The sequence below is a fragment of the Canis aureus genome, chromosome 11 (assembly GCF_053574225.1).
Source record: "Canis aureus isolate CA01 chromosome 11, VMU_Caureus_v.1.0, whole genome shotgun sequence".
Taxonomy (NCBI): domain Eukaryota; kingdom Metazoa; phylum Chordata; class Mammalia; order Carnivora; family Canidae; genus Canis; species Canis aureus.
Window position 1 is genome coordinate 66651217 of NC_135621.1, and position 23779 is coordinate 66674995.

General features: G+C 35.9%; 1 protein-coding gene across 9 annotated transcripts in view; it reads right to left on the minus strand.

Annotated features, from left to right (window-relative positions):
• Window positions 1-2029: 2029 nt before the first annotated feature.
• The window catches only part of PELI1 (pellino E3 ubiquitin protein ligase 1), a 136334-nt gene continuing 114584 nt past the window's right edge, over window positions 2030-23779 (minus strand). For all 9 annotated transcript variants that reach the window (XM_077915629.1, XM_077915635.1, XM_077915628.1 and 6 more), the window contains 6 exons: window positions 17523-17661; window positions 14191-14320; window positions 11244-11345; window positions 5297-5494; window positions 5010-5198; window positions 2030-4455 (listed from right to left, as the gene is read on the minus strand). In XM_077915629.1, coding sequence (XP_077771755.1) covers window positions 3889-4455; window positions 5010-5198; window positions 5297-5494; window positions 11244-11345; window positions 14191-14320; window positions 17523-17593 — 1257 coding nt within the window. In that variant the 5' untranslated portion in view covers window positions 17594-17661 and the 3' untranslated portion in view covers window positions 2030-3888. The remainder of the gene's footprint in view (window positions 4456-5009; window positions 5199-5296; window positions 5495-11243; window positions 11346-14190; window positions 14321-17522; window positions 17662-23779) is intronic.

Sequence of the window (23779 nt, forward strand, 5' to 3'; positions counted from 1 at the left end):
GATGTCCAAGGTTTTCCTGATTCTACAAGCAGTACGCCCCTCCTCCCCCCTTTTCTTCTCATAATCTCCATTCTAAACAGCAATTCTATTTTTCCAGTTGTCCAGGCTAATTGGGCGAAGTTATTCCTAATTCCTCTCCTTTCATATCCTATATCTGATCTGCCAGCAAATATTGTCAGCTTTGCCTTCAAATATACCCAGATTCTGGCCACTTTTCAAACCTGCTCCACTGCCACCACTTTGATCTATGCCACCATTTCTTTCCAGAGTTACTGCTATGGACTAACTGGTCTCCTCATTATCACTTCAGTCTGTTTGCATTAACTAAAACCTAAGTTGGATCACGTCACTTTCCTACTCAAAATCCTCCCTAGAACCCCCATCTCACTCAGGATAAAAGCCAAGCCTCAGGAGGCAGTCCATGGTCTAGTTTCATCCCTTTACCTCTTTGGCCATACCTATTACTCCTCCCTCTTACACTACATAGCTACGCTTCCATTCTATTATGGAAATATTCCAAGCACACTTTTACTTTAAGACTCTTGCAATTGCTATTCCCTTTGCCTAAATGTTCTCCTCCTAAGTGCAGCTTTCCCTGGCCCTCTCCCCTTTAATATCACGAACATTCCACACACATCACCCATGGCATTTTGTATCTCCTTTATTTGTCCCTTCAGCACTGCTCACTACCCATCATGCTGTATCTTTTATTTTCTTACTCGTTTCTATTTTCCCCACTAAAACATAAGCCCCAAGAAGGCAGGGATTCTTTTTCCTGTTAAATCACCCAAAGTGGTTTGGTGCAGAGCAGGTATTGAAATATCTGTTGAAAGAATGCATAGATAAAATTTGAGGGCATGGTCTTAAAGTATACATATTTATGAAAGTGGAAGTGGGAGACAGAATAATATAGTTCAGTAAGCAGTATTTTGGTGATCTCATTTGCTACATGCTACAGGGTTAATGCTTGGATCATAAACACAAAAGAATGGATCATAGATCTTTTAGCCAGTGTCCCTAAAGTGGGATGGCACAAGATGATCCATTAGGATGAGGGGCCGAAGTGTTTAAATTTATAAGGTAAATATAATTCTAAGAAACGATGGATTTTCACTGGTGCCCTCACTCACTCAGTCTACGTGTCAGAAGATCATGCATCACACATGGTTCTTGAAGTATCCTGACGGAAGAGTAGAGTAGGAGTATTCATGTTAGATGTAATTATATATTTATTTACATTATTACATATTCCTATCCTATTTTACATGTACCAGAATATTTTTAAAATGATGGAAGTAAGCAATTACAGCTTCAAGATGATAGCCTGGAAAAGGATTTCTCCTTCTGGATATTTACCCTGTCTCATTTCATGACCCTAACATGTTAGATGAAGGAAAATTCCCTAATATAAATTAAGGAACATTTAGATAAGTAAGATCACTTTGATAAAAGAGTTAAGCCGTAAATATTATCTTTCTTTTGAGTATATTTGGGAGACCTAAATAGAACTTTTTCTCCTTGACCAGAATACTGATATCCCCTTAATACCACTGAGTAACTAAGTGTTCTATTAGGTGTTAGCAAAATGACAGAACCAATATTCAAAATGCTTGGATAAAAAAACACCTCATCACTTAAATTACCTGAGTTTTCAAAACTTAAATTTTGACAGAAAATGAACCAGACTTTTCACAGTTGGGAGGAGGGAATTCAGGCACTTTGGGAAGAACATGAACCTTTTATGGTCACCGAAGCACTGTTTAAAGAGTCTAGTATTCAACTTGCAAAAAGACAAATCTCTAGTAGGACTTAACTAAAGCTTTAATTATTCAACCACTGAACAAAGTTCCTTATTAATAAGTAAGAGATGCTTTCCCAAGAGAACCAGAGATTTAAAGTGTTACATTAAATACAAATTCTTCATCTATTTCAAGTGAGTATTTGTGAAGTGGGGGGGTAGATTTGTCCCCAAGTTTTCATTTCTGGTTTCCCATTCTCAGTTATGCAAAAACGAACTCACAGAGACAAATTCAAGTAACTATTTTGAAAAGTATTTACTTAGTTTGAATAAATTAATTGCAAATAAAAATTAGCTACAATATATAGCCTGAATAGAAATGACTAGAACAAGTACAACACAGGACTTGATTTCCTTGCATTAGTCACAAAGCATGTGACTATCTAGAAAACTTCAAAATCAATTATATTTCTTTGAAAAGGGGGTAACAGCAGTTACTGATACATCACAACTAGTAAACTTATAATACAGGTTTCCTGACATGCATTTCCTGAGTGAACCCAAATGATCATTTTAAAAACAAGGAAATTTTGACAAGTTGAATTAAAGTAAAATAGTTCATGGCTTCTAAGCAACAGATTTTTTTTTTTAAACCAAAAGAAAATTCAGAACAGCATAGTAATAGTTACGATAAATTAAAGCTATACTACCACATACGAAAATTTGCTAGAGGCAATTATAACACAACTTTTGAACTAAAGGAAAACAAATCAAAAGATTAAAAAAAAAAAGATTCTCTCTAGTCTAAAAGTGTACTGATTTCTACAAGTGTCACAAAGGGTTTGATGTAGTGCAACTGTCTATACTTCCCTTGTGGTGCATTAAAAAAAAAAGGGCAGGGAGGGAGTGAAGAAACGTTTTCTTGCTTCTTTAAGTGAAGAACTTATTGGAATTAGAGAACAAACATACCATGCAAGTATGTTCTTCTACTCGGCTGTCACTGGTGCTCATCTGCCAACCAAACATTCTCTTGAGTCACACGGTGGCAACTCTTTAGGATTCAAAGCCGACAAAGTTAAGGCGGGTCTGCTAGTTTAAAAAAGGGGGGTGGGGCACTATTGTCATTGAACCCTTTATATCTCTCTAGATTTCTTAATGCCTAGGTAAGACCACACGCAGAATAATCAATTAATTATTTCTTTTTATAAAAGCAAATCAAGTCACTCTCTTCCTTGTTAATGTATGCTTTCTCTCATGAGAATGATTTTTTTTTTCTAGAAACAGTGAACAGATGAACCACAGTTTATATCTAAAAAATAAACTTGCCAAATGTTGCTGATACTAAAAACAGATTAAGTTATCATGGGAGAAAAATAGATAATCTAGATTAAATTGCATATTCAAAGGAGCATATAAAATGTTTTTAGCATTAAGTTTTGTTATATACTACACTTGAGAGAAACATTAAGAAAAAACTTTCCTGATTATATTCAATGTGGTTAAAAACAAACAGCTCTTACACAATAATTAATATGAATTTGGTTTTACAAAGTATTCTAATTTACCAAATTCCATATTTAGAAGAGGGTGGGGAGAGAGGCTCTCTTGTCCTTTCTAAGCTTGCAAATCCTTGAGCTATGCTCACTAAACTACCGTTCACACCAAGAGTGTGACACCATCGTTACCATGCTACTCTATCAAGAACATTCTAAGATATTTTCTATAATAAAGATAAATAGAAAAAAGTTAATATACATGTTGCTGTATTTTACAATGTTTGCAACAAACTGTAAACTAACATAGTTTGAACCAACAGTACCCTCAGTTATATAAAACAATTTTTCAACACTGAGGATGGGTGATTCAAAAACACTAAAAGGAAGGCAACAAATTAGACTATGTCTTTTTATCCTCAAAATATATTTTCAAAACTCAGAATTCATAAGTCTGGTACTTTCAGAAATTCTTTTTCTTGAGTTTCCCAGATTTTCTGATCAGAAATTGTTACTATTTATTATAAATGTTTAAAAAAATTCTTCATCTTAATGCAAATGACCAGAGCAGAGAAACTGTGACATGGACAACAGGTTGGAAAACCCAACTCACTTAGCTTATAAATTTATAATGTAGTCCTGGAGGACAACTGTCTGTTAGTCTAGAGGTCCTTGGAAAATAAGTCTGATGTAGCCTTGTTCACCAGCCAACTGATGTGCACAAAAGGGGCAGGCTGCATGAAAAGTATGAGTACCATGAGGAAGCGGGATCTGGGACCAATAGGCAGTTGTCTTTTCTGAACACACATGCCCACATGGGCTGAATGCATGGGTTGGAGGGCCGGCGTCCACATAAAATCCAGCTTCACATCCAAGCCACAGAGGGACATAGGGACCAATAGACCTACACATGGGACATTCACGATCTTTTCCATCACGTTCTTCTTTGTTTCCCCAGTTATGATAGCCATGCACATGGCCGCAGTTTAGGTATACCCATGGCTGTTTTTCATCGACAACATCTTTCCTCTTCATACTAGGAAATGCTAGTGTGTTGAACCCTACAGGGCACTGAGGTCGTGCTGCATTGATTTCCTGTCTTAAAGCTTCTAAATGCTTCACTGTAGGAGTGTGGGAAAGGCCTTCTGCAGTACGCCACAGCAATGTTGCACCGCAGAGGTCAATTAATGAGCCATCTTGTAACTGATTGGTTTCAATTTCCACCTAAAGGAAATAAGAATCGAAAAACACATTCACCATTTTGTTTTCAATTTTTACATGAGAGTTTTGGTCTTACATGCTCCTTACTCAAGAATTGAGATTTCCTATGATTGTTACTAAATATAAGAATGGCAGTCATGAAAAATGTAAGTTTGAAAATCAAAGATAAAATACTGAATAGGAACATATATCTTTTTAACTTTACAGTGAAGATAGTTTATGACTAAAACATCTAGCTACTCAGTAAGTCTAATATTTCCAATATACAACACGGTCAAAGAGATATAAATAGAAAATACACAGTGCTATTTAATTCAGGAAAGCTTAGGTTTTAAAATGTATTAACATAATATGAAAGAACAAATTTTTAAAGTGTCTTGATTCAAACATTAAGATATTATCCTCTAGTTTAATATTTAGTGGTCAGTGTTTGATAGCCTTAAGTACTCTATGTCAGCAAGAGATTTTAAGAGTTTTTGGAAATAGATAACGCATTCAGTCCAACCCACCCTATGTGTTTACTGTAGCTAAATAAGAAGCTCCATCTCAATACTTACCATTTTTCCTCTCTGCTGAGCTGATCTGGTTTCCCGCAGGCTAAATACATTTCCACACACTGATATTTCTCTCCATATTCCAGGCTTGGAGTCTTCTGTGAACCCATTACGTGGATGCATAACAAGAACGCCATTAGTGGTTAAACCATCCATCTGCCCATCTGACGTCTTCCATTTGGCCGCCTTCTCCTAGTAGCAATTAGAATAGTGAGCTTCCATTTCTTTTTGTAATTTGGAAACAGAAGTGGTTATAATATAATGCATCATTTAGGAAAAAAGCTTTTTACCCCAAGAAAGATGTTTTTTGATGAGTCAAATCCTGCAGCATAAATCCGTGCTGTAAAGGGGGGATTCCGTTCACATATGATTCTACAGGCAAATCTTGATATAGTGCTTTGCACTGACTGTGTATCAGAATTACTTTGGCTTCCAGGAACTGTGTCAGTTACTACAAAATCAATGGGACTTTCAGTCGACCGACCAATCTAAAGGAAAAAAGAAATGTCTATAAACCTACTGGAAGGAACACAATGGAAAAATCCATTCAAGAAAGATACAAAAAGGTGAAATCAGTAAGCCTCTGAAATTTCTAGAGCTCAAACTTATATTTAACTCTGAGAGCATCTACACCCTGGAAACCTAATCTGTCATACTTGTTCTGACATGATAATCATTTAGAGCATAGAAGTAAGTGGGAACTTACCATCCAGAATATATAAAACCCTCAGGTAATGCAGAGTTTAGCATGGCTGAGATTTCTAGATGGCTGGAAACTTTAATTTTAACCCCTTTGGAGGGAAATATGCCTAACATGTATTACTCTACCTTCTTCAACAGAATATAGTGAACACACAAGTAAATCTTTTATGATGACTCCAAGACATTGAACTATAAATACCATTTATATTATACTGAATGCAGTGATGTTTCAGGTGCTATAAAGGTGTACAAGAATGCTGATCCTTACATTATGGGCTTATATAGCTTTGCTTTGAGGCCTTATGCATACTTTATAGATATTTTTGTGTGTTTTCTGTCAAGTTGTCAACTCCCATTTCTTGCTATTAGGCATATTTGGTTCTAGCAGCATACCCCTCCTCTAATCAGCCACTATTATTCTGCTAGGGTTGAGGAAAAAAAAAAAACAAAAACAGACTTCAAAGAATAGTATTTCAAAAGGTTCTTGGTAAGATCTTAAAGGATTCTCCAGGGAGCAAAGAAAAGGAATTTTAGTACATGGCTTATGTGGCCTTTATTTTATATACCTGGATGTCCTTTTTATTTTCTTCCTGTTTCTTGGCCATTATTTTAGAGAGACAAGGTTCCCAGATAAGAGTTTTGATATATGGGTCAGTAAATTAAAACATCTTCAGAGGTACCACTAGCAAATAAACTAATTTTCATTTTGAAAGATGAAAGTTGAGAAGAAAAAAAGAAATAGATGACAGAACTGATTGTCTTGGGGTTTTATTTTATTTTATTTTTTAAAGATTTTACTTATTTATTCATGAGAGACACACACACACACAGAGAAGCAGAGACACAGGCAGAGGGAGAAGCAGGCTCCATGCAGGGAGCCTGATGTGGGACTGGATCCTGGGTCTCCAGGATCACACCCTGGGCTGAAGGCGCCACTATACCGCTGAACCACCTGGGCTGCCCTGTCTCGGGGTTTTAAAGTAAACATTTAAAAATGAAAGAAAAAAGGAAATCTGGAATAGAGGAGAGTGTCACAGGGTTTTAAAGTAAACATTTAAAACTGAGTTCATTCATATATTTGTTATCAAGTAATATAAAACTGAAGTAGATATTTAGAAAAAAACACTGACCCTCTACAAAGATGATGACACTTCAAAGACATTCTTTGCATAGCTGAGTCTTAAGAATTCCTCATTACCACACACTTTTGGAGAAAATCCTTTTAGCATTTTTGTCCTATCATCAAGCATGTCTTTCTTATTTGGATGGTTTTAGAAGAAAACTGGTTAGTTAACAAACTTAAGACTGCATGTCCCTTTTCCTGCTTTTTAGATAACATTTAAAGAAAATGGTCTCAGAAACTTTTGAAACTAAAAATATTTCTAAAAATAAAAGGTTCTTTTAGATCCAAAAAATGCAGGCCCAGGAATGGATTGAGGATTGATATTTAGAATCAAGATATTCAGAAGTGGCACTCAATTGGGAGGGGAGATTGTTCCAGAAGAGCTGATACTTGAGCTGAGTCTTAGAGATTTAAGATATCAAAGCAATATTGGTTAAGATAGGTCAGAAGGAAGAAACCTTAAGTATCCATGAAGAGAAAAAGCCTATGTGATCATGATCAAAGTGCCAAAATGTAACTGTGTTAAGATAAATTTTAACAATTCTTCCTCTAACTGCTACAATTAGCTTTAAAAATATAGAGCTCATGTCATTCCCTCCCACTCTCATTAAAAACCCTAATGGTTCCTTCCTCACAGACTATCCAAACTTCTTAGTTTCTTATTTCTATAATAATTAGAAATTGACTTCACAATTTGCTTCCTACCGATCCAGCTTAGTTTCCTATCATTGCCATTCATATGAAAAGTATATTCTAGCCCCAAGCAGCCCGTAAATCTTCTACTACACCACTGTGTACTTTGTGATCTCTTTTGTCAGAATGCCTCTCTACTGGCTAGACTGACAAAATCATACTCACTTGGATGACAAAAAAAAAAAAAGTCTGGATAAAAAGTCACTACTGTGACATCTTCCCTCCTCTTCAACCCAATCAGAAACTTGTACTTCACATTTAGATTGCCAGTATAACACCTATGAATATAACCAAATTATAATGTCTCCTTTATTTACTTCATAGTGTCAACCAAATGCAGAGAGTTGGAGTTTAAATAGCTAATGAATTACAATAAATGTTCTTGTTCAGTTTGGAAGGAAGGCAGGCAATCCCAGAATGATTATAAAATCAGTTCCTCAGAGACTGGCTAATTTATCAGGGTAGTTTCCGATATATCTCCAATTTTTTGATGTAGAAATGTTTGGATTTTCCATCAGTGTAATGCTTTGTAGAAGGAGTATCATGACTACAATTTAGAAAAAACTCTCCTTTATGAAAAGGAAAAAACTGAAAATGCTGCAACTTATCTAAGGAACCTTCATAAGATAGTAAAGACACTGTTCTATAATTCAGAATGCCTGCTTTTTTTTAAAGATTTTATTTATTTATTTATTCATGAGAGACAGAGAGAGAGAGAGAGAGAGAGAGAGAGAGAGAGAGAGAGAGGCAGAGACAAGGCAGAGGGAGAAGCAGGCTCCATGCAGGGAGCCCGATGCGGTACTTGATCCTGGGACTCCAGGATAATGCCCTGGGCTGAAGGCAGACGCTAAATTGCTGAGCCACCCAGGGATCCCCAAGAATGCCTGTTTTTGTTTTTGTTTTTTTTTTGAAAAGTTAAAAATTCCTTAATTTTTTATTCCTGGTACCACTACCACAATTTACAGGGCAATATACCTGATGTAATGAAAAGAAAAAGAAAAAGAAAAAGACAAAGCTACAACAGATAAAAGACCTCAGGAATGTACATCTAATTGACACTACATTGCATTAATCAATAGCTGCACTTTTTGCAAACTGTGGCTATGACGGTCCTGAACAAGAAGGGTTTCCTGTTTAAGCTGCAGTAACTTTTCTGACTATGGATCATCGTTCCTCCTGTGGCAGATTTTTACAGTTCCTCTAATGCATTTGGGACGACTGTCTCAAAGTAACCTGCAGCTTTCCTGACAACTCCTCGCTCTCTCTCCTGCTAAGAACTGTAGCCCTTTTCTTCTGAAATTTTTTTAGAACCTTCTGCTACCATATCCACCACTTCTACCACCAGATCCATAACCACCACCATAGGGACTGCCCGAGCTTCTTCCACCAAAACTGCCCCCTTTCATGGGTCCATAATTTGATTGCTGTTGTCCACTATAATTTCCAAAATCATTATAGTTCCCACCACCACCATAGTTACCTTCAAAATTTTCTCCTTCATTGTAACCATCGTATCATCCTCCTCCACCACCACCACCACCACCACCACCACCATATCCGCCTCCTTGGTTTCCATACCCTGGTCCACCACCACCATAGCCTCCTCTACTACTATAACCAGAACCACCACCGTAGTTGCCACCATCACCTCCTCCATAACTACCTCTGCTGCCACCACCTCCACCACCATAGCCTCCTCTTCCACCAAAGTTTCTACCACGGCCAAAATTACCACCACCTCCAAAGTTTCCTCCACAACCCATGAAGCTGCCAGATCCACCTCCATGACCTCTTTGCGATCCAGCACACTGCATCTCTTGTTTAGAAAGGGCCTTTTTCACTTCACAATTATGCCCATTAATAATGTGGTATTTCTGAACAACAATTTTATCAACTGTATCATGATCATCAAAAGTTACAAAAGCAAATCCTCTTTTTTCTACTCTGTCAGACTTCCATAACTTCTATGGTTTCAATTTTGCCATACTTTTCAAAGTAATCTCTCAAATTATATTATTCTGTATCTTCTTTAATACCACCAATAAAAATTTTCTTCACTGTTAGATGGGGACCAGGCTTTACAGAATCCTCTCCAGAAACAGCTCTCTTTGGTTCCACTACACGCCCATCAACCTTGTGTGGTCGGGCACACATTGCTGCATTCACCTCTTCAACACAAGAGTAAGTCACAAGACCAAAACCCCTGGAACGTCTTGTTTGGGGGTCTCTCATTACCACACAATCTGTAAGTGTGCCCCATTTTTCAAAATGTTCTCTTAAACTATCATCCGTAGTTTCAAAGCTCAAACCACCAATAAACAGTTTTCTCAACTGCTCGGGTTCCTTTGGATCATGGCCTTCCTCCCTCCGGCGGCAGCGGTGACGGCCGGAGTCGGGTTGGGGGTGGCCAGGCAGCGGTTTTACCTCCATTTTGATACCGGACTCACCTCTTCCAACTCGAGTTCAATATCAAGAATGCCTGTTTTAATTTCAATTCTGCCCTACTAATTTCATAACCTTTAATTCACAAGATTTCAGTAACTTTACTGACAAAAAATAAGGGGTAAATAAATGAATTCAAGATATTTTCTGAAACTAAAGTTCTAGTCTGGAATCAAACATCTAAGTAGCATCTTGATTTTTTAAAAAACTAATTAAGCATATTTATTTTAACCGGTTGTCAGTGAACTAAAATGTAGAAAATCATCCTAAAGCTTTTGTTAGGTTCTCATTAAGATCCCAACCTTCATCTTCATTAAGGGTGTTATTTATTTTAAAATTCTTTTGGCAAAAGCAAGAAAGATATAAATATATATCCATATTCTGATATTAACTACTATAGAGACACTACACTAAAAAGTTCAGTATTCTCCTAGAAGGGCTAGAGGAGAACAAGTGACTTCAATAAAATATTTTGTTATTGATTATAATTAAAGATATCTCCAGGACTTTTCCTGTTCAATCTTGCAAAATAAAGAAAAATTGAAAAAAGTCACTGGGACAGTAATTGTAAAGAGTAACATTATCAGGTACTTTATGCTCTATTTGTTTTCAAACAGTCCAGGACTTTACAAAACCAAAGAAGGGAGAAGACATCATGGATTTTGTTTACATCTTTGGGTTTGATTGTTCTATCAAGTATATAAAAACATCAGTACTTGATTGGTACAAAAATGAGAGGGAAAAAAAAGTTTTATGCATTAGTAACTTGGAGCAAAGATGAGTTGAAAAACAGGTTTGATCACAAACATAACATAGACAATTAGAAACTGCCTATACATTTTGCTACCTAGAGAGGAAGGTGGAAAATAGTGGCAAAATCAGTTGTAAATATGTGCAGGATATTTCTTGCTTCCTTTTTTGGGATAATAGTTAACTAAACTATTATTATAACTACTATTATTAATAGTTGGCCCAGCTTTGAGCACTTTACATGTACTAACACATCTAAGCCTCCTAAATGTCATATGAGGGAAGAAGCTCTATTACCTGAACTTCACAGGAGGAAACTGAGGCATAGAGTGGCTAAGTAATGTTTACCAGGGCCCATTTTTTAATCATGCTATGCTGACTTCTATATATGAGATTTAGAAATATATATTTTAGTGAAATACATGATTAAAATATGATAATCATGAATCTGACCACAGCAAAAGTCACTGACAATAGGTTTTCGACTTTTTTTTTTTTTAAGAAAAAAAATCCAGATGTTATAATACCTGAAACATATCAGTGTTGCTGTCATGAGTATATTCAACCACCACTGTCTGTGCTCGAGATAAGGTATACGATATGCTGTGCTGGTCCTTGTTGCTTATTGCCTAAGGAAGAGAAGATTAATAGCAACATTAGCTGGTAGGCCAATCAAATCAAATTCAAAAGAGAAAAGTAATCTATCACGTGTTTGACATATTTTCTCCTGAAATTTAAGGTAGAAATCAATAATTCTTTGTAACCTCAACTGTGAGTAGTTACTTGAGTGGGATGTACAAGAATACTTTGAAAATGTTGTAGAGTAAGAACATAAAATTTCACTGTATAAAAACACTGTAAAATCTGGGTCTCCCTTATAAATATTTTAAATCATAAAGTAATCAAAATCAAACCCCATGTAGAAACTGAAAATTGTACTTAACCATGCTCTAAAAAGGAGAAAATATAGAATTCTGCAAGATAAGAATCTTGATTTTAAAGTAACTCAAAGAGTTATAAATAAGTTACCAAAAAGTTAACTGGTTTTCTTAACATTCTTTGACTCTATAAGGTGACAAGTATTTGCAATATGCTAGGCTAGATATGGAAAAATTCATAGAATGATTAAACATTACCAAAGGAAATGGACAGAATGCTTACGACTATACTTCTGACTTATTCCAAACTAAAAACATTGCTAAAAAGAACTTTTCAGTTTTGTTTTCAGGCGTTTTCTATGTATATGAGTTGAAGATAATATCAGAAAGGGGGAAAACCTGCACAAAGGAAGTGGAAACAGGTTGTATAAAGGGAAAACAGATATAAAGACACAAAAGAATGATTATACACAGCAAAGAAGCTAAAATTCAAAAAATGTTTCTTAATTAGAACATTGGCATTATGAAACCTTACTTAGTTTCAATTTGTAGTTAATCTATAATAGATAAAGCCTTACAATAACAGCTTTGAAATTAATTAAGGCTGTGAAAATTTCAAATATTTAAAGAGAAAAAACAAAACACCTGGGTACCAACTACCCAACTTTATCAAAGCATAATAATGCCATTTTTGCTTCTGGTTTCTTAAAAGAAATTAAATTCAACAGACAATACCAAGGCTGCTTACATGTTTCTTTCACTTCCCTCTCTTCATAGGGGTATCCAACCTCATTAATGCAGGGCAGATCATTTACATGCACCTTAACGTTTTTAAAATAAACATTATATAATTGTTTTGCGGATTTTAAAACCTATAATTACTTTAACTCAGCAAAAAGCAATGAGTTTTCAAACAAATAATTGCCTGAATATTGGAAGTGAATTCTTAATGGCTAAAGAGATTTTAAAAACACAGGTTTCTGTGTACTTTGAGATTGTAATCTCCGGCTTTTTTTTTTTTTTTTTTTTTTAAGCTATTAAACCTACTCGGAGATTAAGAATAAGAACTATGTCTAATTAAGTTTTGACTGGACTGAAAGGCAGGGTTTAATCTTATCCCAGATGACTGCCAGAATAGGATATTTTAGAAGTAAGGGTTATAAATATTTTCTTTCTGCTAGTGGTTCTCAAACAGAGGTAGTATTAGCTGTGTAAGGGGCACTTGGAAATAGGTAGGTGCATTTTCTGACTATGATTTGAAGGCTTGAATGGCATTAGTGGTTGGGGACAAGAATATTAAATGTCCTGCAATATATGAGACAATACCCTGCAAAAAGAACTGGCATACCCAAAATGCAAGAGAACTGCTACAGGGGCAATTCTGGCATAAAGCTCCTCAGGTTGGATCAGTTAGCTTTCACTCCCTTTCACTACCTGGTTAGCACAACCCTTCTTTGCAAAGGAGCAAAAAGAAACACTTAAAGGAAACTGTCCCTTTTCTACATTCATTGGGTCTCAAATAGTAATAGAGGAGGCCTCATCAAGACATGAGGACTGTTCTAGTCACCATACTGTATACAAAACAAATTCAATTAACTTCAGGGACTGAAGCTAAAACTAGTCACCATATGCCAATTTCTCTGTCTCTTGTTTAACTTACAAAGATATACCTCAGATGGTATATTAATGCACATCCTGGGGCTGCTTAGCTAAAGATACAATTACTTCCAGAAGCTGAGCCACTCTTTGTAATTTTTATTCACTCAACACAGTATCAAATACAGTCTGTTATACAATTGGAAGCAGAGGAATACAGAGAAATATAAAGATTTGAAATTCCCCCTAATTGTCAATCACTCCAGGAAAAGCCTGAGGGTCCTGAAATGATGGCTCAGGTTCTGGAGATTCTGGTAGGGAAAGAAAAAGGAGCTAAGAGCATTAGGTATACTGGGAGACTGAGAAGTTATACTGTAGATCTAGTTGGGTATTTGCTTCTGTAGTTTTGATTCAATTTAATAGTTACTGATGTCCGTTTTGTTCAAGGCACTAAGCTAAAAGCTGTAAGGGTTATAAAACAAGCAAACAAAAGATAAGAGCATACACAGAATCTTTGATAAAGGTCTCTTGTAAGAACCACACAATTAAATCCTTAGTTTAAAAAAATCACCTCATCCAAACAACACTTCTCGTACCTGAGTACACTTATTATATATACTACATTCCTTGCTCAGCCCAGACAAGGCTCCTCTAGTAACAGTGGAAACTCCCTACTTCTCAGGGTGGACAGCCATACAATTCTAAAAATTAGGTAAAGTCCTGGTTCCAACCCAACTTTTTTTTAATATGAAAAGGGAATGTTTCCTTCTAATTTCCACCCGCTGATACTGGCTTGTCATTAAAAATATATATAAAAATAAAAATCTGATGCCCTTCCATATATGGCAGCCCTTCAAATATTGTCTCCAAAATGTCTGCTCCCATCAAAACAAAAGGAAACTTCTGGTACAGAATGTGAAGGGAATGCTAGAGAACATGTACAAGTCTTTCAATTTTTCTAAGTTAAATTATTTAGTTTAATTTGTGTTTGTTTTTTTACCTTTGCAGCCTGAGGAGTACAAGCAATATGTACAGTGCTGGGCTTCACCCCATTTGCCTTAGGTCTTTTAAACAAAGCAAACCTACTTTTCCTTCTTCCTCTATCGCCGTTTGGGAGAGATCCATTATACCTGATGGGGGAAAAAAGTTTGGGTGATCTTTTGTAAGTACCACACAATTCTAAAAATTATGCTTTGCCTTATAATAAAGATCAATCCCCAATTAATCATTTATTAGCACACTATATACGTATCTCAAAGTATCTCCCTTCAGTAATTGCTGATCCCCAGACCAGCTGTCTGAGTATGAAACAAAATGAAATTCTGGTTACATTCCAAGTCACAAAGAAATATTTTTTGGATTATAAATAGCGTTAAATTATCTGTACTCTTCTTCCTTCTTTTATTTAATATAATCAAGAGCTGATTAATGGCATATCTGATTCCTTGTGACTCATTCATGTGCAAATACAACCTTTAAAAGTATAGTATGAATTGTCTAAAACAATCTCCTTTAATTGTAACCTAATTACTTTAAATAGCTTGACTTTTGAAATAAGGAATTTTTAGACTTGTTTGATAAGTCTGATAAGTCTCAGTACTTGCATGTACACATACAGATTCACATTATGTTGGCAAGATCTATCCAACTGAGATGCCTGCTAAGCAGTGATTGAACATATTTTTGTTGTTGGGATCTTTTATTTTTTTATTTTTTAATTTTTATTTATTTATGATAGGGACACAGTGAGAGAGAGAGGCAGAGACATAGGCAGAGGGAGAAGCAGGCTCCATGCACCGGGAGCCTGACGTGGGATTCGATCCTGGGTCTCCAAGATCGCGCCCTGGGCCAAAGGCAGGCGTTAAACTGCTGCGCCACCCAGGGATCCCTGTTGTTTGGATCTTATAACCATTTCTCCATGATAACATATACATGTCCTGAAAATATGCAAGCAAGTGAGGACTGAATAGGAAAGAAGTTCAAAACAAAATATTTGGGTGTTTACTATGTATTAGGCATTACTGTATTCTCTACCATGTAGCATCTCATTTAATCCATTCTCATGAAAACTCTTGGGATGGGTATCACTCAACTTTACAGGTTAGGAATTTAAGTTATTCCTCAGAGGAATAAAATTTCTTAGAGGCTTAGAGAAATTAAGTCATTTTCTGAAGGGTCACATAAGTGACAATAGAAAAAGCAGAAATGAATCCAGGTGTTTGTCATGCTTTTTAAAATTCTTTACTGCTTCATTTTGACATGGGCAGTAGCTTAATAATAATCTCTCCTCATTCACTGTCCCCTGCCCCCTGAAGAAATCTTTGGTTTCCTGGTCTCTCATAAATAGCTGGTCAATCTGAGGGTAAAGGAGGCAGGGACCACGGACAGTTCTGAGGTTGGAGGAGAATGTGATTGTAAAATGGCCTACAAAGTAGCTGACAAGGAAAAGAAGGGACTTTACTCACACTGTTATATATACAGAAATTATACTGACTATAAAAAATAAAACACACTGCTTTCTGTTGGAGAAAGCTCTTGCTAATCTTGCTAGCCTTGGTAAGAGTTCAGAATAGTGCCCCTTAGTTAATACATTACTAAATTCTAGGCTGTGTGTTGCCACCAGCCCCACTGTGGGCTCCTGACTGTTCTATCTGCCTAGTTACATGACTTGTTTCTCTTGTGGGGTTGTATTCTATTCGCAAACATTGTGTTTCTATAGCTTAAAACTCTATTCTAAAGTAGTGACAAGGGATCCCTGGGTGGCGCAGCGGTTTGGCGCCTGCCTTTGGCCCAGGGCGCGATCCTGGAGACCCGGGATCGAATCCCACGTCGGGCTCCCAGTGCATGGAGCCTGCTTCTCCCTCTGCCTGTGTCTCTCTGCCTCTCTCTCTCTCTGTGACTATCATGAATAAATAAATAAAATCTTAAAAAAAAAAAAAAATAATAAAGTAGTGACAAGACCAAACTGACCACCTTATCCAGCTTTATTTGTCCTAGAGGACTGGAAAGAATTATTATTTGTATTTTAAGACACCAAGTGCCGGATACAGAGACAACCACTATTGCTAAGGACTAACTAAGACACTGCTGGGAGAAGAAAGGCAGTTTAAACTATATACTAAATTTTAAATTCTGGGCTTCAAATGACTCAGATTTCCTGGTAGAAGAACTTAACTTTGAATAATTTTTGGTAGTTAAAAGCTGTTAGTCATTAATACATTAAGATATACGTAATTTCAAAGTGTAACACTGTAGTTACTATATAAGTTTCTAATCTTTTAAGCTGTTTTTGAGAAAAAAGATTTTTAGGTCTCAAAGGGCCTTAAATGATCTTATCTGTCATTTTACAGAAGAGGAAACCGAGACCCAGAATGTTTAAGTGACTTGACCAAGGTCATATAACTAGCAATGTTGGAATAGCACTGGAATCTAGCATTCCTGACTTCCAGTCAAGCTCATTAACACCGTATTATCTTCTTACTCGCTCCTCTGAAAAATGGACACTTTCTCACTTTAAACAGCAACATGTGCCGATCTGATTCTAAAACATGTTGTAATGTATAGAGCTGTTTTCTAGACAGAAGAAAAGAAACAGCAGGGGTAAAGTAAAATTAGCAATTTCTAGTTTCTGAGATCTCTAGCTAATAGACTAATATTGTGTTTCTGTTTTGACAGCTCCTGTTAAGTTTAGACTGAATAAACTGAAATATGGAATCATCTGTTCCTCATACTTTAAATTGTGTATCTGTAATTTGTATGGATAAGAGTGCTTCAGAAGCAAACAAGTAGTGAGATCCTGGGCTTCAGGGTCATCATATTGTTAGCCTTTACAACTCTATCAGAAGAATAGGACCATAAGCACAAAGCAACAACTACCTCAGAAGGACAGAGACAAATAAATACTGACCTACATGAATGACCTAAATGGGGAAGAGATTTTGGTAAAGTCAGCTGAGGCAAACTTTTCTATAAGATGGGATAGGGAAGAAAATAGAACAATTCTATTGTTAGACATTTAGACTTAACATTAGTCAAATGTTAAGTTAGACATTTAGACTTAACACTTTTCATCTTTAATAAGTAAAGGGTGGGTAAAGGTGAGGAGGCAAAGTTTATGCATATGAGAGCACTTATAAGAGATGGCATAAAAATGAAGATTAAAAGAGTTTCTTGATTTAATATTATCAACATTACTTAGAAGTAATACTATCCTGTAGCTTTAATCATTTTTGGAAATAGGTAGGATACACAATCTAAAAAGTAGTTTTAATGTAGATGTCAAAGTTACTATACATCATTCCATTTGTGTGTCATCAGATGGGGAAATCTTACCCTAAGACAATGAGTTCACCATACTTTACTGGTGCTTTGGATGGATGATTTTCTTGATCAGGAGAAAACATGAGCTTGGCTGTCTTTCTCAAATCTTTGTTCACTGGTCAGGAGCCTAGGACACCTTTTGCATTATCTCCTAAAGGAAAAAAAGTTTTCATTAATAATGTAAACAATGAATTTCAGTTTAAATAAAGATGTTATTTTCTAGCAGTCTTGTAAACACAGTATTATGCAAAGTTACCATATAATATACAAAGCATGTGACATTTTCCCCAATAGTGGTTATATATTTGGTCCAACTATTTAAATAGTTTAAAAATGCTGGTAACTTCTACTTGTAGGTAAGATGGTAACTTACCTACAAATTTGGTAACTTCTACTTGTAGGAAGATGGTGTAGGAGTATTTTTTCCTATTATTTCCACTAACTACAACTATAGACTCTGGACATTATATATAAAACACAAGAAGCGGGATCCCTGGGTGGCGCAGCGGTTTGGCGCCTGCCTTTGGCCCAGGGCGTGATCCTGGAGACCCAGGATCGAATCCCACATCGGGCTCCCAGTGCATGGAGCCTGCTTCTCCCTCTGCCTGTGTCTCTGCCTCTCTCCCTCTCTCTCTGTGACTATCATAAATAAATAAAAAATTAAAAAAAAAAAAACACACAAGAAGCGTATGAAAAGTAGAGATAAGTTAGACTAGATATGGACATTGGGGCACAAGGAATGACACAGTCCTGAGTTCTCTGGGTTTTCTTTATGCTTAATATATCCCAGATTTAGAGGTGATTAACCCAGCAGCCTGGAAATGTCAACTGGCAGAGACATAAAAAAAAGCCACCCCAAAAGTTTTGTTCTCTCTAGTTAAAGGAATGAGAAAGGGGCAGCCTTAGCAAGACAGAGGACTTTAACAATAACCACTCTACTGCACCCAAACACCACAGAAAACACTGGCCCTACCACTGCCCACACAAGCAAAAGCCAAGTAGGGAGCCTTAAACATGCACTTCATGAGGCCATAATGAAGAAGCCTAACCCCCTGCCTCCCAACCAAGGTATTGTCAGGGCAGCCAAGTAGAAGGCCAAGACTTTCACCATGTTGGTGAAAACATGCCCTCACCTCTACTCTAGCAGTATCAGGGGAGCCTGAACTTTCACCCTCATTTGGCCGTAACAAGGATTCCCTTCCCTTGAGACTCAGTGAAGGCTGAGTAGGGAATCTGGACTTCTCTATCTATCTGGCAATAATAAGGAAGCAGCCACTATTCCCCAGAAAAAGACAGAGGAAATAGTTGGTTTATATAACATCCAGAGTATTAGAACATAATGCCAAAATGTCCAGATTTTCTTTTTCTTTTTTTTTTTAATGTCCAGGTTTTCACAGAAGACCATTTATTGTATTAAGAACTAGAAGATTAAAAAAAAAAAAAAAAAGAAGAACTAGAAGATTTAAGAAAATAGAAAAATATAATGAATAAATACCAAAATTGAGGTGACAGAGGTATCAGAATTACCTGACAAGGATTTTAAATTTATCATGATAAAAATGCAGAATGTTTTAATAAGCAATTGCAAACATATTTGGGACAAACAAAAAAAGTCTTGACAGAAAAACAAAAATTTAAGGATGAAAAAAAAATTTAAGGATGGATTTACTAGCAGAATAAAAGGGACATAAAGAATCAGTGAACTGGAAGAGAGAAATTTCCTAATCTGAACAATAGAGGGAAAACAGACTAAAAAAAAAAAGAAAGAAAGAAAGAAAGAAAAGAAAAGAAAGTGAAGAAAAGGTAGATTTCATGGAGCTGTGGGACCTCAGCAAAAGATCTAACATTTGTATCACTGGAACCCAAGGAGACAGGAAAGACACTGCAGCTGAAAATGTACTCAAAGAAATAATGGCTAAAAACACCAATTTGGAAAGAGAAACCACACAACCACAGATTCAAGAAGCTAAATAAACCACACAGAACATAAACCTGAAGAAATCCATGCCAAAATACATCATAGAAGCAAGAAGAAGGTAGCATATTTTTTTCAAGTGCTGAAAGAAAAGAACTGTCAACTCAGAATTCTATACCTAGCAAAAACAGAGGACAAATCAAGACAATCTCAGGTGAGGGGAAATTAAAGAGAATTTGTCACCAGCAGATATACTCTAATAGAATGGCCAGAGGAAATTCATTAAGAAGAAAAACGATAAAAGAAAAGAAACCTGGTACATCAGAAAAGAAGAAAGAACACGGTAAGTAAAATACAGGTAAATACAATAAGCTTTCCTTTTCTTGAATTTCTACATTATGTCTGAAAGTCAAAGCAAAAATTATCAACACTGTCTGATGTGGTTTCAAATGTATGTAAAGGAATATTTAAGAAAATTATATACAGCACACCTGGGCATTTATCCTAGAGAAATGAAGACTTATGTTACAAAACCTGTACATGAATGTTTATAGCAGCCTTATTCATAGCCCCAAACTGGAAACAATCCAGATGTTCTTTACTGACTGAGTGAATGATTAAACCGTAGTACATCTGTGTTGTGGAACAGTACTCAGCAATAAAAAGGAACAAACTACTGGTATATGAAATAATATGGATAAATTTCTAGAGAATGATGCTAACTAAAAAAAAAAAAAGCCAACCCTCGGGATGCCTGAGTGGCTCAGCAATTGAGCATCTGCTTTCAGCCCAGGGCGTGATCCTGGAGTCCCTGGACTGAGTCCCACATCCGGCTCCCTGCAGGGAGCCTGCTTCTCTCTCTGCCTATGTCTCTGCCTCTCTTTCTCTCTGTCTCTCTCATGAATAAATAAATAAAATCTTAAAAAAAGCCAACCTCAACAGGTTTTTACATAAATGATTTTATTTATGTAACATTCTTGAAATGACAGAATTATAGAAATGGGTAACAGATAAATGCTTGCTAGGAGTTAAGGAAGGGGTGGGAGAAATAGAAAAGTGGGTATGGCTACAAAAGGAAAACTGAAAGGACCCCCCGTGGTGATGGAAATGTTCTGTATTTTTACCAAAGTCAATATTCTGGCTGTGATATTTTATTATAGTTTTGCAAGATATTACCATGGGGGGAAATTGCATAAAGGGTACACAGAATCTCTCTGTATTATTTATCACCACATATGAATCTACAATGATCTCAAATTAACAAAGCTTAATTAATAAATATAAATTCGGTGGGGGCAGAGGGTGGGGGGCGCTCGGTGCTGGGGGTGGGGGGCAGAGGGGGGGCGCTGGGTGCTGGGGGGTGGGGGGCACTTGGGGCTGTGAGAGCTTTGGTCCTTCTGGGCCCCGGGGCCCTGCCCACACACCCGGGCTCCCTACCCCCCTCAAAAAAGAAATATAAATTCAACACACATATGAAAAACAAGACTAATGCTTCTGATAAGCCAGAAAAAACACTACAATAAACAATCCCCATAATATTATCATGTCTATTTCATCAGCAGTTTAATGGGACCAGTTATTTCCTATATCTATTATCTGCACGGTCTTCCTGTTAGACCTGTTACAAAGGTTTTTCACAACAAAACTCTTAGGAGCTAACTCATGACAGTCTCCTGATTTTATACTTCCACCAACAGGTTTTATAGGAATCTCATGAATGAAAAATGCCTATTTGTCTTTTTCTATACCAGTAGAGCGAAATGTAGCCTCTATAGCAGCACTTTTGGAGAGAAGGCAACACAGATATTTGTAGCCCAATAAGTAAGAACAAGTAAAAGGAGAAGCCTTAGCCATTTTGACCCTCTTCTATCCCTGTACCTGGCACACACATTTAGACCAGCAATTCAAACACTAGTTTTTAAATTTTTAAAAATTTAATTATTTTAAATAAATACCTTTTTTTAAAAAACCGTACTTCCTCCATTCAAATACTCTATAAAATCCTCACTTCCCCAGATGAATTTCTCCCCAGGGAAATGTTTTATTTCAGTAAAATATACTGATCATATCCTCCATTTAGAAAAAGAAATAATATGAAGCTAACTAAAACCTTCAATGTAAAAATTTAAGAGTTTTAAGACAAATTAATTCAAATTAACCAAAGAACAATTTTGGTTCCAAATAATAAGACCTTCTGATCTATATTAAATCAGACTTTAATATACGAACAAGAATTCATACCCTTTATTTTCCTTCCAAAGAAGCCACCCATTACAAAAAGCTAAGCAAAGCTTAATTAGAAGCTTTAACTGTACTTTTCTTATTAGACAATTAAGGTACTGCCATCAAACAGAAAACATTGCTTTGATACATTTCTGACCAGGAACAGCAAAAATTAAAAATTTAGTAACAAGAATTAAATTTAAAGTTTAAATTAAATTTTAATAACATGGCTTTCTTTTGATTTGGACTCCTATTTAGAGCTACTTTCTATTATTAGGAAGTGATAATTTTCCATCTATAGTAGTAAAATATTCCTTTTAAAAACACTTAAAGAGGTAAGTCAATTTAAGTAGTATTAAATGGTGTAAGTACACAGACATGGCCAAAATCTGAAAGTGATATATGCGAATGCCCGTATTTGGCTGACACTAGTGTATAGCATGGATAGCAAATATTAGCCTATGTTCTAGTTCTAGCTATCTTTGAACAAAGCAATGTTCCCTCATCTCTAAAAATGGTGGGACTAAAGTAGAATAAAGAGAATTTTGGAGCTGTAAAAAATATGAGACCATCTGGTTCTAACATAAGAATTTATAAGTAATATACATATAGGACTATAGATTTAGTCCCACTGCCTCTACAGCAAAAGAAACAATTTTTAGCTTTGAAAAGTAACTAGAGTAGGGGTAACATATATCCACCATTCTATACTTCCTAGAGCTCTTGACCAAATTAGCCAAGAAAAACAACAGACTTCCAATTATACTTATTCTTACTCTGCTTATATCCCTCAGAAGGCCTGATTTGGGGATATTTTGTCAGTGATATCAAAGTTTCAATCACAGGAACACACTCAAACTTGGCTCCTATTTCTGTATCTAATAATCTGAAACCTATAATAAAATACTTTATTAGTACTGTTTATATACCTAAATGACCCAAGATAAACAGTTTTCTTAAACTCAAAATGGCATATAACCAATGATAATACAACTGGCATTCTTAAAGTATGAATAACATATGCTATGACAGCTACTTCTCCTGGAACATTTCAGTGCAATTCTAATATATGTTAATAGATGACTGTTGCAAAGAAGTTGTTAGAATCTTTACATGTTCTGAAAAGCCATGATTTTCACAATGGTTTAGGATCTAACAATGCCAAGTTGCTAGACAGTGTTCTTGTACTCTGTGTATATTCTCTAGATTTAAAATATGAATATAGAATTCTTCAAAATTAATTCCTAAAGTCATTCCTAAATTCACTTGAGAATGTGAAATGGGTATCTATATAAAGTATACTCTAATGCCTCAATTACGGGCTACACCAGGTGATATTCAATTAAGTTAGTTGGTCTAACTGCATGTATTCGGTTCTATACCAATGTGATGATCTAAAAAAAAGAACATTAAATAGCACCATTAATTCCGAGACTGGAAAAAAATGACAAAAAATCTTGCTAAGATAATAAGGCTGTTTTCTATAATACCTATTATTTTAAAACTGCTTGATCCTTAGAAAGTAAACATGTTCTCATCGACAGGGACCTTCCCAAGTTAAACTGTTTTAAAGAAACACATTCTAGAACAGTGTTATTTTCTGTGTAGGCTGGGAAAACATAAAAATCGAGCCATAATATATATGTTTCTTTGAAGGAGTCTCATTAATTTGATAAAAACATTCTAATCATTTGTTGTTTAAAGGCCAGTGAAGTATAATTGTTTTCATATCAACTCTTCCCAAAGGAATGACGGTCTACAACATATAATTGTCAGTTTCACTTAAAGGAAAACTGGGAAATCAATCTTTGTTCAAATTGCTCCCTCAACATAACACATTTTATAATATTGCAAACAGCCTTTTGCGTACCACCTACTAAATACAAGTTCAAAATTCCTGCCCTGAAAAATAAAAAGAAGCAAAACAAATACTAAACAAAGAACAAAACCAATCTTACGTAGATATTTACCTAAACTTTTGAACACTTCTATTTTAGTGGGGAAGAGAGTAGGCATAAAGGGATGCTGAGAAAAAAAAAAGGAAAATGTTTTAAAACATGAAATGTTTCTTTATGGTGAAAAATGGTGTGGATTGCATATATTATCTCTGATGAAACAGATTCCCATCTAC